The sequence below is a fragment of the Pseudorasbora parva genome, chromosome 21 (genome assembly GCF_024679245.1).
Source record: "Pseudorasbora parva isolate DD20220531a chromosome 21, ASM2467924v1, whole genome shotgun sequence".
Taxonomy (NCBI): domain Eukaryota; kingdom Metazoa; phylum Chordata; class Actinopteri; order Cypriniformes; family Gobionidae; genus Pseudorasbora; species Pseudorasbora parva.
This window is the reverse complement of record NC_090192.1, coordinates 8422943-8441536: the sequence shown is the minus strand read 5'-3', so window position 1 is coordinate 8441536 and position 18594 is coordinate 8422943. Positions and strand designations below refer to the sequence as shown.

At 38.4% G+C, this 18594-nt stretch overlaps 1 protein-coding gene across 2 annotated transcripts in view; it reads right to left on the bottom strand.

The window, feature by feature from the left end:
- The window catches only part of phyhiplb (phytanoyl-CoA 2-hydroxylase interacting protein-like b), a 50084-nt gene extending 33494 nt beyond the window's left edge, over positions 1-16590 (bottom strand). Inside the window, exon 1 of one of the 2 annotated variants that reach the window (XM_067429313.1) lies at positions 16354-16590. In XM_067429313.1, coding sequence (XP_067285414.1) covers positions 16354-16576 — 223 coding nt within the window. In that variant the 5' untranslated portion in view covers positions 16577-16590. Of the gene's footprint in view, positions 1-1685; positions 1860-16353 lie in introns of those variants that run through there. The other variant, XM_067429315.1, reaches the window with a different exon arrangement.
- Positions 16591-18594: the final 2004 nt, after the last annotated feature.

The window sequence follows — 18594 nt, the reverse complement described above, 5'->3', positions numbered from 1 at the left end:
GCTCAGGAGTCGTAAAGCGATAGTTCACTCAAAAATGAAAATTATCCCATGATTTAGTAACTCTCATCTTAGTTGTATATGACTTTCAGTCAAACACAATCAGAGTTATATTAAAAATATTCTTGCTCTTCCTAGCTTTATAATGTTATTGAATGATATGGCCTAGGTCAGAGGTCACTCTTCAGCCGGGCAAGGCTGATACCAGAAGCTAATGATTATAGTTTATAAAGTTAGAAATATGGATATTTTTCTTCCAACACCACATCGCTTCGCTCCAAAAGGCCCATGGAGTACTTGGACGGCTGCACTTGGACGGCTGCACTTTTTTGGGCTTCAAGAGCTAAGTTACCATTCACTGCCATTAATAAAGCTTAGAAGAGCCAGGATAATGTTTAAAGCTACACTTTGTAACTTTTTTAGTTTATTCTTAGCTAAAAACACTTAGTACTTTTAAAAATATGTGCTCATTAATGTATATTTACTTCTTTCAAGTAATAAAGTATTCTCGTAAGTTTATAATTACCATTGAAAATACATACGGGTGAGGGGTTCGGATGCCGGTCGCCATGTTTCCCCTCCATCTTGACAGTCCATTAGCCAAAGAGGGACATACCCATAAATCCTAGCTTCGCCTTTTGCGTTTTAACACTCGATGGCACCGTGTCAAAAATTTTTACGGTCTATGGTCGAATGTCAAATGAGGGGGATAGGCATGTTAATATTGGACTAAATCGGCCACCGTAGGAGTTAAAACAAAATCAGAATTGAGAGGAACAGAAACTATTATTCACTGGATGGTCATATACCGTTTCATCGCTAGATGGGGAAAAATATCACAGTGTAGCTTTAATATAACTCTGATTGTGTTTGGCTGAAAGAAGAAAGTCATATACACATAGGATGAGGGTGAGTAAATTATAGGATCATTTTCATTTTTGGGTTAACCCTTTAATGAGGCTCTTGGTTTTATTTCAAGCTTAAACTGTGTCTCACTACTTTCTTCTAAAATCACTATGATAAACATTTGTTAAAAGTTTAAAAGTTTTATTTTTTGAAAGAAATAAATGTATACTTTTATTCAGCAAGTATGCTTTAAATTGCTCAAAAGATATCAGCATATTACAACAGTTTCTGAAGGATCATGTGACTGAAGACTGAAGTAATGATGGTGAAATTCAGCTTTGGTCACAATATGAAATAATTACAATTTAAAATATATTCAAGTAAAAACACTTTATTATTAATTGTAATGATATTTCACAATATAACTGTTTTGTATTTTTCAACAAATAATTGCAAAAGAGATTATATATGCAAGGGATAAATCCACAGCTAATGTTAGCTAGCTTTGCATTAAACGATTTTAACGCACATGGAGGCAAAGAACCTCTGCCAAATGCATTAAAATCATTTAATGCACAGCTCGCCGTGGATTATCCAGCTTAAACCATGGTCATTTGCCAGCGTTGACAACTTAAAGCTGTTATAGATGTTTTCAGCACAATATTAGACTGAAGGGTTATTTCGTCAGTTACGGCTAACTTAGTTAGATTAAGCATTCTGCCCGCTTTGAATCAGATTCAGAGATAAAGCAGTTGTTCATAAGAATACATTTATTTGCAAGAAGAATGCATTTTAGAATTTATTTGAATAAATTGTTGAGAGAGAGGAAGAGAGATTCTTACCTGTGTTCAAACAGAGCCTCTCTCTCCATAACAGCAAAGCTGCGTTTAATTGCTTAAAAAAGCCATTCAGTAGCAAATCAAATTTATAACTAAAAGTCACAGGGGAGAGTTGATGACAGTTTTCTGTGCTCCTGGCTGTTTCTGTGTGTGTCCGAAGCACGATCTCCGCTTTCTGTGTGCATGTGCGAGTGTGTGCGTCAATTAAGCCTGCCGCACTCCTGTTGAAAACTGAAGCCTCCGCGCCTTGATCGCCCCCAGGTGGCTGGTCCCATATGCACCCCGTGTTAGTTTGATCCATTACGCTGTCCTCTTCATTGTTGTGATTAGTGATTTATTGCATTATTTAGCTATGACAGCAAACAGTTTACTTCTGGTCGCTGTTGCCACTTTTGTTTAGTCTCACGTAGCCAGACCATCAGAACAGCAGACCGTGGGCATGACGTCTGAGGATGAGAGTAACTTTTGTTTGACCTTGTGGGATGTCATAATTTTTATACCTATTTGAGAGGTTCAGCTATTCTCTTGAGACTGAGTAGGACATTCTGACCTCAGGCAAGCAGAAAATGCGTTAACAGCATGAAATGTAGCATGCCTACCCGTCAGTTTAATGCATGAAGTCACTTCTTTTTTTTTTTAAAGCTGTCAAGAATCAAAGGACCTCAAGCAACAGTAATTAGGCAAAAACCTTAATGATGCATAGTTTAAAATGCTCCTGCTGATTATTACCACTGTACTGTTCCTTGGGGAGGTGGATCATCCTGTTAGAATGGCAGATATTTTTTTTATTGCCTTTAGACCAAAGCTAAAGCATCACCAGGATGATGACAAGCGGTAAATGTGTGGATACATCCGTTTTCACAGAGCTGTTTTGATGTTTGATGGGGCCACTGAATCATAAATAACTCTTGTAGGATATGCTTGCGTCTCTGCTGTGAGGCTTTCTGGTGTGTCAGTGTTTTAGGATATTTATGGGAACGTCACATTTACAGAAGAATATTATTAGGCAAAATAAATCTTGGTAATGATTATTTTCATATCAAATGACTTTGTTTTCAGCTCTATTTGCTTCATAAGTGGATTTACTAACAGCTTGCGCCAGCACAAACCTTCATTTGGTGTTAAAAATTACAGTCAGGATTTACTAAAGACACGCAGTGAAAAAATAGCGCTGAGAAGGCATGGCCACAGTTATGTTTACAGTTGACCTTATAGAATATGCATTTGTAGGAGCTTCCCTTTGAGACACAACATTTATAGGAGGAAAGTATTTAAATTTAATCATGCAAGGTGATTTACTAAGGTTTGTGCTCATCAATTAACTGGTGTTTGCACCATTATTTACTATTCATGTCTTAAACCATCTTTGGTAGCAATTTTAGATTTTGTTTAAACATTGCAAATATTATACTATTACCACGAATCAACTTTTTAATTTAAGTGGGTTGTACTTTTTACAGTGTACATTGGTCTGAGGAGATTTTCGGTGTGAATAATTCTCTTTAACTAAAACCCATTTGACAACTTACAGAATAGTGGACATGACAGAAACAGGCCTGTGTTGTTCGAGACTCTGAGATATTGGCTGTTAAATCAGCCCTGGCTTGATCTACTGTGCCGCCCTACTATGAGGCCCAGAGTGAGTACAGGAAGAGCTCATATCAGCGGTAGGACTGCAGGAGCATATGGTCCTCACAGCAGGGCTGTCTCATCAACCTGACACTGCTTCAGAACCTTAGAACATGACCTGCCCAGAGCCAGACCAAAGCTCTCTAAACTCTGCTGAAAGTTGTAGGGGAAATATGGTATCTGCTAAATGGTAGAAAGAAAATGGCATGCACATACAATACTTTTTTAACAGTCTAGTTAGAAAAACGTATCTACATAAGTGAGTCCCTTGTGAAAAAGTGCACTTTACTCACCAAAAAGTCACCATAAAATCAAAACAACGACACAAACTGTCACTCACATAAGATTGCAGCAATAGCAAACAAGAACGATGCAATGATCCTGTTCATTCCTGATAGGCGACAGGCAAAATGAAGTTCCGCCCTACATTTTTTTCTTGATCGAGAAACTGTTCATGCGGATTTACACTATATTGCCAAAAGTTTTGGGACACCTGCCTTTACATGCACATGAACTTTAATGACATCACATTCCTAATCCGTAGGGTTTAATATGGATTTGGCCCACCTTTGCAGCTAAAACAGCTTCAACTTTTCTGGGACGGCTTTCCGCAAGGTTTAAGAATGTTTTTAGGAGATTTTTGACAATTCATCTAGAAGCGATTTTTGACAATTCATCTAGAAGCGATTTTTGACAATTCGTCTAGAAGTGCATATGTGAGGTTAGGCACTGATGTTGGATGAGAAGGCCTGGCTCGTATTCTCTGATCAAATTTATCCCAAAAATGTTCTATCAGGTTGAGGTCAGGACTCTGTCCAGATCAGTCAAGTTCCTCCACACCAAACTCGCTCATCCATGTCTTGATAGACCTTGCTTTGTGCACTGGTGCGCAGTCAGGTTGGAATAGGAAGGGCCAATCCCCAAACTGTTCCCACAAAGTTGGGAGCATAAAATTGTCCAAAATGTCTTGTTATACTGAAACATTAAGAGTGCCTTTCATTGGAACTAAGAGGCTAAGCCCATTCCATGAAAAACAACCCCACACTATAATCCTACCTCCACCAATCTTTACACTTGGCACAATGCCGTCAGTCAAAAACCGTTCTCCTGGTGTCTGCCAATCCCGACTTGTCCATCCAATTACTAGACAGAAAAGCGTGATTCATCACTCCAGAGAACACGTCTCTGCTTCACGCCACTGCATCTGAAGTTTTGCATTACACTTGGTGATGTGAGGCTTGGATGCTGCTGCTCGGCCATGGAAACCCATTCCATGAAGCTCTCTACGCACTGTTCTCGAAAACCACATAAAGTTTCTTTCTGCACACTGTGCACCTCAGCATGCGCTGACCCCGCTCTATGAATATATGTGGCCTACCACTTCGTGGCTGAGTTGCTGTTGTTCCCAATTGCTTCCACTTTTATAATAACAGTAACAGATGACCGTGGAATATTAAGTGAAGAAATTTCACGAATGGAATTGCACAGGTGGCAACTTATCACGGTAGGCCATCTCCAAAACTACAGCTTTCGCATAAATGGTTCAGGAAGGGTTTGAGGAGCACAACATTGAATTTGAGGTGTTGACTTGGCCTTCAAATTTCCCAGAACTCAATCCAATTGAGCTTCTGCAGGATGTGCTGAACAAACAAGTCCAATCAATGGAGGCCCCACCTCGGAACTTACAGGACTTAAAGGATCTGCTGCTAATATTTTGGTGCCTGATGGACCTTATATATGGATGGTGTTATATGCATCAAATTCCTATAGTTAGACGTGAATCAGCTGATACTGAGAGTCAGCTGATACAAGCTTGACTGACGACCTGCCAGAACTAATGCTACTCTTGTTTAAATCATAATCATTTAAGATGTACTTTACTAAAACTTTTATCTTGGTATTATTACAAAGAGCACTTTAGAAAAGTATACTTAAGAAATTAAAGTCTACTCTCTTTAAGTACACTTAGAGAGTTTTATTTCAGTAATATATTATCTGCAAATATCTTTAATATATATATATATATATATATACTGTTAAGATTTGAATTGCACTACAACTGACATGATGAATGTAGAAAAGTGTTTTTGCGAGCAACAGTGTTTTGTTTTATAGACAGTTTCGTTTTCATGCTGTGAAACGCTGACGTAGCGAGAAATGAATTATAATAAATAAAATCACAATGTCACAAGCACTGAACAGGTTTCCTCAACACAAAGGTCAAACTCCACTGGTATATTTTGGGCCTTGATGGGCATTTGGTTAGTATTTGTAACATAAAACTCTTTGAATGGTCACTTTTGTTCTAATTGTGTCGTTGGTCAAGGTTAAACTTGGTGTATATTTCTGCCGACTGATATTTCATATGCTGTATAATGGCATTGTGTTTAACAATTGGTTTTTGCATAGTTCTCTCTCACACTCTCTTTTGTTTTCATTACTGACCAGGCTATATCTAACAAGCAATGTGTTATCTAGCTTTGAATTTAATAATAAAGTGATGAAAAGGCTCTGAAAGTTTTCCTTTTCACTTGCCAGCTTCAGAACAAGTTGTATTGCCTGACCTAATTTATTTCACTAACCCCTGTGGTTTGTTATTTTATCAGTCTTTCATTTCAAAGCCCCGTTTCTAGCATACATATGCACTCAATGCGTTCATGACCTCAATGCTAGATGATTGTAGAGCTCTACTGGGTGTTTGCCCTGCACGCTTAATAAACAAACTCCAGCTGGTCCAAAACACAGCATCTAGTGTTCTTACTAGAACCAGGAATGACCAACAATATGACCATATTGTATAAATGGCAAAGAATGGCTAATGTTAGTCTCTCTGTTTATCCCAAGGATTATTGAAGTCAGCCGGATATTGAAGTCAGCTGCTAGCTGTTCAACCAAAAAACATAGTTTACTCCCTTATTGTTGTTTCAAACCTGTTTTTTTCTGTCCTCTGGATATAAAAAACAAGATTTTTTAAAGGATACTAGTTGCATTAAAACATCAAAAAGAACACAAAAGCTCCAGATTTTGTACCATGTTTTCAGTTATGGCTCATGATGAGATGTCCGTTTCATTTATCAGTCCTCATCATAACAGCCTGATCTGTTTTTAGAGAGCATCAGAGACATATTTTTCAGTATTTATTTACTGATCTGTTTTGGTTTCTAATCTGAGTCATCAGGTGAATGAAAATGGGACACAGACAGCATGGAAAAAACACCCAGTATGCAAAACAAAACAGCATGTATGCAATTAACCATATAATTGTCATTTGTGTATGGTTAGAAGTTTAGTTAGAAGAAAGAAGAAAACATTCCTTACATCTTTTGTTGTTAACATCCAATCAATCTCTGCCATATTGGTGCAAATCCATAATGAATCAAACCCATCATTATGAATATGGCCCATATTTAGACATTAAGACATTTGGTAGACACTTTTTTGCATTCAGAGTATGCATTTCATTTTCATCCGTTCATACACTCCTGAAAAAAATCTTAAGACCAGGGGATGCATTGCAAGTTTCACACATTTCGCACTAGTGGATCATAATCGGGTTGTAAGTGCTGCTTCAAAATGCAAAAAGAAGAAACAGGAGCAAGAGACAAAAAACAGAGAGTAGGCAATTTATTGAAAACTGCATTTAAACTCAAACAGGCCGTTCATCAGCTGATCAAAAGTTTAAGACCATAGCCCAGAAATAAACGCACAACAGTACTAAAAGTGTCAAAAAAGGACTCAGTAGTGAGTAGCCCCACCGTTCTTGTTGATCACTTCAAAAACTCGTTTCGGCATGCTTGATGTGACTGTTTCCAGGAGGCTGGTGGGAACGTTGCTCCATGTGGTGAAGATGGCTTCACGAAGGGCATCCACGGTCTGGAACTGACGTCCATTTTTATAAACTTAGCTTGCCATCCATCCCCAAATGTTCTCAATGGGATTTAGATCAGGGGAACATTCAGGATGGTCCAAAAGAGCAACGTTATTCTCCTGGAAGAAGTCCTTCATCAGATGGGCTATGTGTATTGCAGCGTTGTCCTGTTGAAAGACCCAGACATTACCGCGCAGACGGGGGCCCTCGGTTAAGAGGGATGCCCGCTGCAACAGATCCACATAGCCAGTCGCCGTTTGACGCCCCTGCACAACCTGAAGCTCCATTTTCCCATTGAAGGAAAAAGCACCCCAGATCATGATGGAGCCTCCTCCACTGTGCCGCGTAGAAAACATCTCAGGTGGGATCTCCTTATCATGCCAGTAACGATGAAAGCCATCTGGACCGTCCAGGTTAAAAATTTTCTCATCAGAGAATAAAACTTTCTTCCACTTTTCAATGTCCCATGTTTGGTGCTCCCTTGCAAATTCTAAACGGGCAAGTTTGTGTCGTGGGAGGAGACGTGGCCTTTGAAGACGTTTTTTGTTCTTGAAGCCCTTCTCTGGCAGATGACGTCTTATGGTTATTGGGCTGCAGTCAACATCAGTAAGGGCCTTAATTTGGGTTGAGGATCGACCTGTGTCTTCGGACAACCCGTCAGATCCTGCGGTTCAGTGCAGGTGAAATCTTTTTGGGTCTACCACTTGACTTTTTTGTCCCATAACTCTCAGGATTTTTTAAGAAATGTAAAATGACTGTCTTACAGCGTCCAACCTCAGCAGCGATGGCGTGTTGCGAAAGGCCTTGCTTGTGCAGCTCAACAATCCTGCCATGTTCAAAGAGAGAAAGCCTTTTTGCCTTTGCCATCAGGAGATCTTGACAGTATGACTGCTTGAAGGACAATGCCATGAAAGCCATATTTTTGTGCAGATTTGACCTTTTTATGGCTATGGTCTTAAACTTTTGATCAGCTGATGAACGGCCTGTTTGAGTTTAAATGCAGTTTTCAATAAATTGCCTACTCTCTGTTTTTTTGTCTCTTGCTCCTGTTTCTTCTTTTGGCATTTTGAAGCAGCGCTTACAACCCCGTTATGATCCACTAGTGCGAAATGTGTAAAACTTGCAATGAATCCCCTGGTCTTAAGATTTTGTTCAGGAGTGTATATTTCTCGGCAATTACACTCATGACCTTGGCATTGTTAGCGAGATGCTCTACTATTTGAGCTACAGGAATACTCATACAGTATTTGACCAGTATTTGTTTCATGTGTTAGTCTCCTAAACCACTATTGAGCTGTTGTTTATGCATTTACATAATTTACACAGCCTATGACATGTTAATTACAGTATTCTACATATTATTGGGCATGTACAGTTCATGGTAATATTAATACATTTAATGTGTTATAACTTTTTGCACGATAAACAAAAACATGCAAATAATACACAAAACAGCCAGGATTATCCAAACCTCCTCTCAGATGAGAGTCTAAGATGAAGAGACATAGTTGATGTTCAGTCTTTATCCATGAGTGAACAATGAGCTTGTTTAAGGAGCATGAAGAGTGAGAGTGAAAAATCACATGACCGAATCTCTTAATAGAGCAGCAATGTGACATGTCTTAACACTTAACACTAGACAGATAAGTTGTGAACAGAACACACACACACAGCGTGAAACTGTGATTTCAGTGATATAACACAGACGAGAAGAGATGTGATCTGAGAAAATCAAGCCTGGCATGGTGTTTCTTTTGGTGTGATGTTTGTGCATGAAGTGATGGAAAAACATACAACGTTAGCGCTGAAGGTCTTAAGGTCTTAAGCTTTTATTAGAAGTTTAAAAATCGTAGTTAGAATTCTGTGGCTTTTGGGCCATGTCTGTTTTGGTTTAATGTAGTGACAACAAATCACATTATATAATTTTGGAAACAACATGTTTTTCCCCCAATCAAGTGCTTTCAAGTTGCTAAACATGATTATATCAACAATTTAAAGGAACAATTCACCTAAAAAAGGAGAATGCAATCATTTACTCACCTTGGTATTGTCTTAGTTGTTATGACCTTTCTTTTTCAGACCACAAAAGGAGATATTTTGAAATATGCATGTCCTCATCAACATAATAGCAGCAAATAGTGACTACCTTTAAGCTTTCACAATAAAAAATGCAGATATATGATCCCTGAATAATCCCATGCAACTTGTGCAATATTTCCCAAGTGTTCTAAAGGCATATGATAGGAGAAAAATCATACCTAGATTTAATTGATTATTCAGCCAAAATCCTGATTAGCATGAAAAAGAAAGGTACGGAGCCTTTCTCGCAAATGACGTGCAAGAAAAAAGGGTTAATTGTGTGCGCAATTTACTAATTCATTCCCTCGATTTATAAACAATGCATACAATTTACTATTTTGTTCCCTTGACTTGCTAAACTGTCCACACAATGTACTAATTCGTTCTATCAATTTATAAATCACACAAAAACAAATTGCATGATTCAGCCTGCTAAATTGTGCGCACATTAAATTTTTTTCAATGCATGTCATGTGCGGGGCTCCACAGAAAGGTCATACGGCTTTGGAACAACTGCAAAGTGAATAAATAATGATAGACTACTTCTGATATTACATTAGCCAGACAGTTTTGCAAATTTGACCTATTGAACATGTTTCTGACCAAAGAGTCCTCAAACTTTAAGTTTCTATAAATACTTATAGATTCATTCTGATGTTACATCAGTCAGGAAGTAGTCAATATTTGACTTATTGAACATATTTCTAAGGGTAACCAACTATACATTCCCATAGATTTCTTCTGATGTTACATCAGCCATACAGTAGTCAATATTTCTGGCCAAAGAGTCCTCAATTTTGAAATTTCTACACATACTTATAGACTCCTTTTGATATTACCTCAGCCAGACAGTAGTCCATATTTGACCTACTGTACATATCTTAGGCCAAAGATTTATTCTTGAATTCAGGTGTTCCAGTCTGACCCATAGCCACGTGTATAATCAAGCACCTAGCCATGCAATCTGGATTTACAAACTTTTGTGGAAAAAAAAGGTCAGTATGAAGATCTGAATTCAAAGTTCAAACTTGGTACTGTGATAGGATGACACCTTTGCAATAAGTCAGGTTAGGAAATGTGTGGGTTGTGCTGAGAGAATTTTCTTGTGGTGCCCCACCTCAGCACTTCTATGTTTGTCAGTCTGATGGTTGATTCTGGGTTTAGCCTGACTGAGTATAGCCCGACGGCATTTTGCCCGCTATAAAGTTTAGTGGAGGAGGGATAATGGTATGAGGCTGTTTTTCAGGGGATGGGCTAGTCCACTTACTTCAAGTGGAGTGTAATATCAAAGGAATAGTTCACCCAAAAATAAAAATTATGTCATTAATTACTAACCTTCGTGTCGTTCCAAACCCGTAAGACTTTTGTAAGTATATTCACTTGACGTGCAAGAACCAATGAGGTTCATTCTTGTGTTACGCAGCCCATTTTATGTTCTTTTATGAGCTTGTTTATGTTCACTGATTATTGTTAATATGTGAATAAAAGCCTAAATTAAATCTGTCAATCATAAAAGGAGATCATTTCTCATCTGACTAATCTGCTCAATTCACATGGATTAGTTTTACGATTTCTTTATAACATTTTTGAAACTTCACAATCGGTAGGTGTGTAGCTGTCAATGGAGGGACAGAAAGTCTTTCGGGTCTGAAACGACTTGAGGGTGAGTAATTAATGACAGAATTTTCATTTTTGGGTGAACCATCCCTGCATACCAAGACATATTGAACAATCATATACTTCCAACTTGGTGCGAACAGTTTGGGGAATGCCCTTTTCTATTCCAGCTGACTGTGCCCAGTGCTCTAAGCAAGGTCCATAAAGACATTTGGCGTGGAAGATCTTGACTGGCCTGCACAGAGTCCTGACCTCAACCTTATCGAGCACCTTTGGGATGAACTAGAACGGAGATTGCAAGCATGACCAACATTAGTGCCTGACCTCACAAATGCTTTTCTGGATAAACAGGCCAAACATCCCACAGAAACACTCTTCCACAATCTTGTAGAAAGCCTTCACAGAAGAGTTGAAGCAGTTAAACTCCGTATTACTGTCTATGTATTTAGAATGCAACGTCAAAGTCCCTGTTGGTTTAATGGTCAGGCGTCCAAATACCTTTGTCCATTTAGTGCATTTAGATATAATTCAGAAGAGTTTACACTCGGCTGAAACTCTATGACCCAAATGTCACTTATTTCAACAGCATGATTGTCTCAGGAGCATGTCCAGCTGAGAATAGGCTAATAATCATGAATCAGCTCCATTATTTCTCTGATCTACATCTGCTTTGTTGTCGTTTTGCTGTGCTATGTGCACAGTGGTCACAATTAGCAAATTGATGACCATGTTAAATAGTTTCTTTCACTTGCAGGCGGGCTTGGCAGATGGTGGCCCGTGTTCTGGAGCCATTCCCCCCATACACAGCTGGCCAAAGCTGTATATTCAGACAGGGGTAGTGAGTTAGCACTGTCAGGCTCCTGTAGGCCTCACACAAAGGACTACCCATCTGAGGCCTGCCCCGAGGGGGAAGAAACGCCCCCCTTTAATGCATGCTTATCAAGGATCCCGCAGCACAGGGGCGGCTCGTGCATTTTTTATCTTTTCACAAATGGATGGCTGTCCTTAGAGTATTCTGTGGTTCTGAAGCAAACGTTTGCTCTGAGTGCATCTGCAGTTTACATCGATTACATAATGGAAATATGGGCTTATTTCTACTAAATGAATCCCCATTCATTTGCACTACATTTTAATGGGTTATATAGGAGAAAAAGACTAATTCTATCCAAAATTTGCTTTGAATGAGAATTTAGCAGTTTTCTTTTAGTTTTTTTTTTTTTTGGTGTGTTTTATGATTTATGGTTTGGCACAAACCAAAAGATAAATATAAATATTCAATGTTTCTAGCCTGACAAGCCAGACCCACATCAAGATGTTTGGTCTGGAAACTCACCATTGACAGGGCTCAATCCGAGGGGCGGGATAAACGGTTGTCTTTCAAACTCCCTCTGCATGCGATAGGATAGCGCTACAACCAACCAGAGCAACATGAAGCGGAGCTAGTTAATAGATTAAACCTCCGAACATCTTCTTCTTTTTTAAAGAATGACTTCAGTGCCATTCTTTGTTCTTTTCTCAGAGAAAAGCTTAACTCCAAGTCTTCCAGAGTCGCGGTCAAAGCCAATTCGAAAGACCGCCGTTCGCCAGTTTCTGTGTTTACAAGAAGCACGTGGAAGCTCCGCAACTCTGCCGTCATTATGTTAAGCCCCGCCCACCGACTCTATACACAATGTGATTGGCCTGACCAGAGTTTGGTTTTTTCCAGCTCGTAAGTCTATGCACAGTTGCTAGACTTAAATTAGATTTGCTACCGCTAGGGTGCGTCTAGATTTCTAGGCTACAATTTTTCTATAAATCTACAGACAAAAAATATCCTCACATAAAATGACCAGTCCAGCACCTTTCCCATTTCCTAAAATGCAATGCATGATTCAAAATATGGGTAAAACAACGAAAATACATTTCTTGCTTTCGTAAATAATATTTGCTATCTAGGGATGTTTTTTCGCTGATCTTCAACCCTGTACCGTTCAACCATAAAACATTTTTTGGGATATAATATGTTGAAAGGGAAACATCATAAGTTATTAGGGACCAAGCACCAAATGGTGTGATGGAACCTATTGTATCCATTAGTTTTCTCCGCCATGGGAGTCTGCGGCAGCCCATAGAACCTTATGGATAAAAATAAAATTTGGCACACTGGTAGAGGTCAATCCAAACATTCACCACAGTAAATCTAGAGTCGCTAAGTCAATCCCTCTAGCACCACCAACTGTCCAAAATTTCATCAATTCAATCTATGCTAATAATTTTGAATCATAAGGATGGGAAACAAAATTAAATAAATATTAATTTGTAATAATTTTATTAAAATGATTCCTTGGCTCAAGCCGTTTCGACTGCGGTTTGTCATTTTACGTCATGACAATTTTCCAAGCTAAATGTTCCTGCTAAAAAAAAAACTACTTTTTCAAACTCCTACGAGACAGTTTGTCCAATTTACATGAAAATTAACCATATCATCTTAAGACCATGCTGGCAAAAAGTTATCAAAATATTTTTGATAAATTTAACCCTTCTCGAATAAAAAGCAAATGAATTTAAATGGAAGGCTATATTTCCGCAATACTACGAACAAAATTGATACATGTCACCCCAAGCATGACTTGAGGCTATTTGCAACATATTGGCACAGTGCCACCTACTGGTTCAAAAATATGAAAAATATAACTTAATAAATTTGAATGAAATCCAGTTTCCCCATCATGACTTTAGTGGGTATCGGCCATTTTGAATTTTGTCCTGAAATGCTGTATTTTACGAACGCATTAATGTATTGTTACGAAACTATGTGACCATGTCCAGAAGGTACTCAAAAAGTTTAGAGACAGCGCCACCTTGTGGTCAAGTTATAATGAAATTTCCAAAAATGCTAATAATGCTTATTTTTGCCATTTTTTTTCTGAAGCTCCCAGATATATATATATATATATATATATATATATATATATATATATATATATATATATATATATATATATATATATATATATATATATATATATATATATATATATATATATATATATATTTCATTTCCATTACAATGTTTGACTAATTAAAATACATGTTGAAAATTAGTGGAAACACCAGAGATTACTAGAGAATCTGAAATGATACAGACCCTATACAAATGTAAAAATCTTACTGTAATGAGGTTGAAATAAAGTAGTGCTTTAGGGTTTGCCTTAAGGTTATAAACAGTACTTTGCAAGGCTGAAACCACATTTTTAAGATAATGGTTTATTAATCCCCATAAACCCATAACCCCATATTTGATCTGAATAATAATGGGAATCATTCCCTTCTTGTCCCCATTGTTTATTGCGGTTATGGGCCTGGGAGATGAAAAACATGATTTATGCAGTATATCTTTTCCAATTAAATTATTTGAAAAAGTCCCACATTTTTTCCTTAAAATAGACAACCTAAAGTTGGAATAAGTTTACTTTCTAACGTGGTTACCCTTTCCTCTAATCTCTGACACAGATGTCCATTATTATGCCAACACAAATGGAGAGGGAGAGCTGGAGCGTTTATATGGCATGCTGAGAAGTATAAAACTCAGGGGACAGATGGGTCGGAACAGAACGTACCAATGTGACTCAGTCATGTTCATCATATTCTAGTCATGCTCCTTCTTGGCCCACATCTGTGCACATTTTTGTCCAACATCCGTTAACCAATAAGATTAGATTCTCTGATTCTGTCCATGTGCTTTAACATATCTATTGCAAATAGCAGAATCCAAATGATATATATTCGGTTAATAAGCATTGTGAAGGAGCATAAAGTATTTATGGCACATCTGAAAAGCTTGACTCTCCATAAGAACGATTATTTGATAAAGTCTTTTAATACAATAGAATTGAAATCAATAGAGTTGTGTGTCCACACCCATTGTATCACTCAAAGGACTGTGACAGCATCGATGCTACACTACGTGGACCGTGTCAATAAGAACGTTCTCTCTTTGTTTGTCTCTCTGTCTTGTGACAGCATGGCTGAAGGGACTTCGAGTTCCTCTGCACAGTGCTGGTACAGAATATAAAACAGAGCTCACACAAAGCATGTTCTTTGCTTTAGCGCTGATGAGAGACCGATGCTAAACAAGTCCACAGAAATCTGTAGATTTGATATTATGGATATAATCAACTCTTGTATCTTGCATTTGTACTGTGATTATGGATTTTGCTTTGAAATATAACTCAATCTCACTAATCAGCATTTACGCAGAAAGTCCATTGATACGAATGTCAGTACTTTGTGAACTCAACACATCTGTCAGTTCTAGCTATTGGCTTATGTGATGAATGAAAAAAAGATTTAATTTGCTTGGCCAAACAATTTTTTTTTTTTTTTTTTTTTTGTTACAAAATATGAATTACGAAATACTAAATATTCTGCCATTATGATACAAAAGAAGAAGAAGAAGAAGGGGGAAAAAAACATGATCTTGTTCATATGACATGCTTTGTATTATATTTTTATATAGACTGCTTTTCCAGAACAGCACAAGGCAAGAGAGCTTTTTTTCTTCTTCTGGAAAATCAATGACTAGGTATGCCTAGAAACCCATGCACTGGGATACACCCAAGTAAAGCCTGTCCATGAGCATTAATTTTGAACTTACAGTAGCAGACAAACGCACACACATATACAGCACGGTGTCAACCAGATGAATCAGCATATTCAGAGTGTGGATCGACTAAACGTTTTGCTGTTTCATTACGATGTGAGTGAGTGAATTGTTCACTGGTCAACCTCAGATGCATGCAGCTGCAATCCGGTATTGTTTCATTATTGTGCGCGCGCAATGACAGTGTCCATGGTGCTGAACGTTACGCGAGCATCATACTAAAAGCATCCAAGTGCATGGGGTATTCTTTTCTTAGAGAACAATCATCTTTCAATGACCCAAAGGAAAATAAAATAAATATCAAAACACACGCGCCTTAGGAAATGTATTCATTAATACGTCGTTTTTACAAAGAAGAAACTCAGGACGTTTCTTATAATTTAAATAATGCTTCCTTGTCTGGAACGCTTAAATGCAATGTCTTTAAAAGAAAAAAGACAGAACACCTAGGCAGGCACACGCGCAAATCTATAGTATGCATCAGTCTTATAATGCATGCGGCTAAAGAACAATCCAAACTGTCGTTTTATGCATTCATTTCAGCACGTGAGTTCTGTGACTGCCTTTGCGCGCATTAAAATAGCATTTCCCTGCGAAAGCTCGAATGCAATGACACACCAAACTAGCTCCAGCCAAATGACAGAATAGCTGAGCAACCTTACGCGCACCTCAGGTCTCTATCAGGATCTTTAAAAGCATGCGCCTTAAATGTATTTGCATTTTGTATTTTGCATGCATTTAAATATTTCCCTGTCTAGAAAGCTCACTGCTCCTCCACTCCAGTTAACCTGCCTGAAAAAAATGGGGGAGAATTGAACAAAAGCAACACTTCTTACCTTCTCTTCCACAAAGCTGGATGGCGTCCAGACTGAGGTTCTTTATCATGTCCTCACACGGGCTCGTGGGGCTGCTGACACTGTGTCCCACGCGTGGAACCTCCATGGTTGAGCTTCTAATGAACGATACTCCGGCAGTGAGAGTGACTGCAGTGCCGCAGGACAGATCTTCACTCCGCGCTCTCTCTCTGTCTCCCACGGGTCTCCACAGTGTGCTGCTCATGAGGGCTACGTCAGCACATCGTCACGGCTCTCCTGCGACACCACAGTCAAGGGCAAAGAGCAACGAGCCTCTCTCCAGTGACGTGCTCTACTGTAATTAAACTCTCATATTCATATGTATATGGTCATTATATGGTCTTTACGTCACAGGCACAGCGCCACTGCACCTGCAGGTGCAAGTACTGTGAAATACTAATAAATGGTTATTATGTTATTATTTCGTGTACTTTAGCAGTTAATTTGTATATATTTTTGTCTTTGCAAATGAAAATAGTCCGAAAACAACTTTAACCCTTGAGAAATGTAGTGCACTTAATTGTATGGAATGTGCATTTGGACACAGTTTACTGCAATTCAAAAATAAAGTTAAAGAAAAGGCCACCTAATAAGAGTACACTTTCATGACTGTTTCTTAACACACTTAAAGGTACAGTGCGTAATATTTATGAGGATATATTGACAGAAATGCAATATAATATAGGCTACATAACTATGTTTTCGGTAGAGTGTGAAGAACTTACTTTATGTTCCATTATGTTTTTATTAACTTAGAATGAGCCATTTCTATCTACATACACCGCGGGTCCCCTTACAGTGAAGTCGCCTTTTTTCACCGTCGTGTTTCTACAGTAGCCCTAAATGGATAAACTTTTCTAGTTACTCTCAGCTCAATCTGATAACTATATTTTTGTCCTGTGTTGCCCCCTGTAGCTTCTCTATGTGCTCTGAAAGGGAGGGGTGAGCGTTGGGGGGTGCAATTCATAACCTCACCACTAGATGCCGCTAAAATTACACACTGCACCTTTAAAGGTGCACTATGTAGTATTTTTGCAGTAAAATATCTCAAAACCACTAGGCAAATGTCATATATTTGTTTAGTTGAGTACTTGTTTCCAAATGCTTCCAACTATTTGTAAATTGTGAGAAAATTGCTATTTTAACCAAGGACCCAGGACGTTTCAGCATAGCGTTTGAGGCAGTCGCTTGTTAATTGCGTCATATCAACACTACCCTCGTTTTGGCAGAAGCACTTTTCTCTTAGCAGTGTGAACATTTCACAGCAGCGCTGAGCGAACACACAGAGTAACGTCATAACATTATTTTAAACACACCTAAATGTATCTAATATTATAAACAGAGCTGCTTTACCTTATAATCATGACCGGAAAAGTGGAAATAGCGTGCGCGCCTGGGGACTGTATCCCGTCCCGTCATAATAAAAGCCCCAGTACTCGCGAGCCGTGTGTTTGTGTAACAATCGCTCCAGCGGCCATGCTCAGCTCCACAACACTCGGTCCTTCTCTGCTTCACACTACAGTAACGTTAATAATCGCATCCATGAACATGATTTCTGCCTGTGTCCTATTTTCCACCGGCTGTGAGGTTAAGACCACATGTCCCAAGATACTGCGCTCACACTTGGCATCATCAAACTACACCTTTGTTTTGAATAGGCGACCTCTAGTGGACAGAAAGTTCCATAGTGCACCTTTAAAGGTTTAAAAAATACCATAATATGCTTGCAGATTTGTAGGAACAACACGTTCTCACACCCAACTATCACATATTGACGCTCGGTCAGGACCCCTCTGCTCCAGGGTACTCCATTGATTTAAACTGTTGGCCTAATGTGTCAGATCAAGATGCATTTAATTCTTTGCATTTGTTAAAGTAGACATGATTTTATAAATATTTATAGGCTAAAGAGCAACTAACCCTGCTCCTACCCTAAACCTACCAACTTCTTAACAATATAAAACAAGTAGCAGGCAAATAAAAGTACAGTCACTGCTATTTATTGCAAAAACTGACCAAAACTGAATAAAAGTATTAACTTTATTATTATTAACTATTAACTAATATGTTGCAACTCATCTGAATCTTTATGTGAAGAACCGAGTTGATCTTAATGTTTTATATGGTGAAATGACGATCCCACCGCAGTCATATCTCATTCAAAAGATACACTCGACTCTTTAGCATGACACAATCGGTCACGAGACACACAAGAGCCATTGA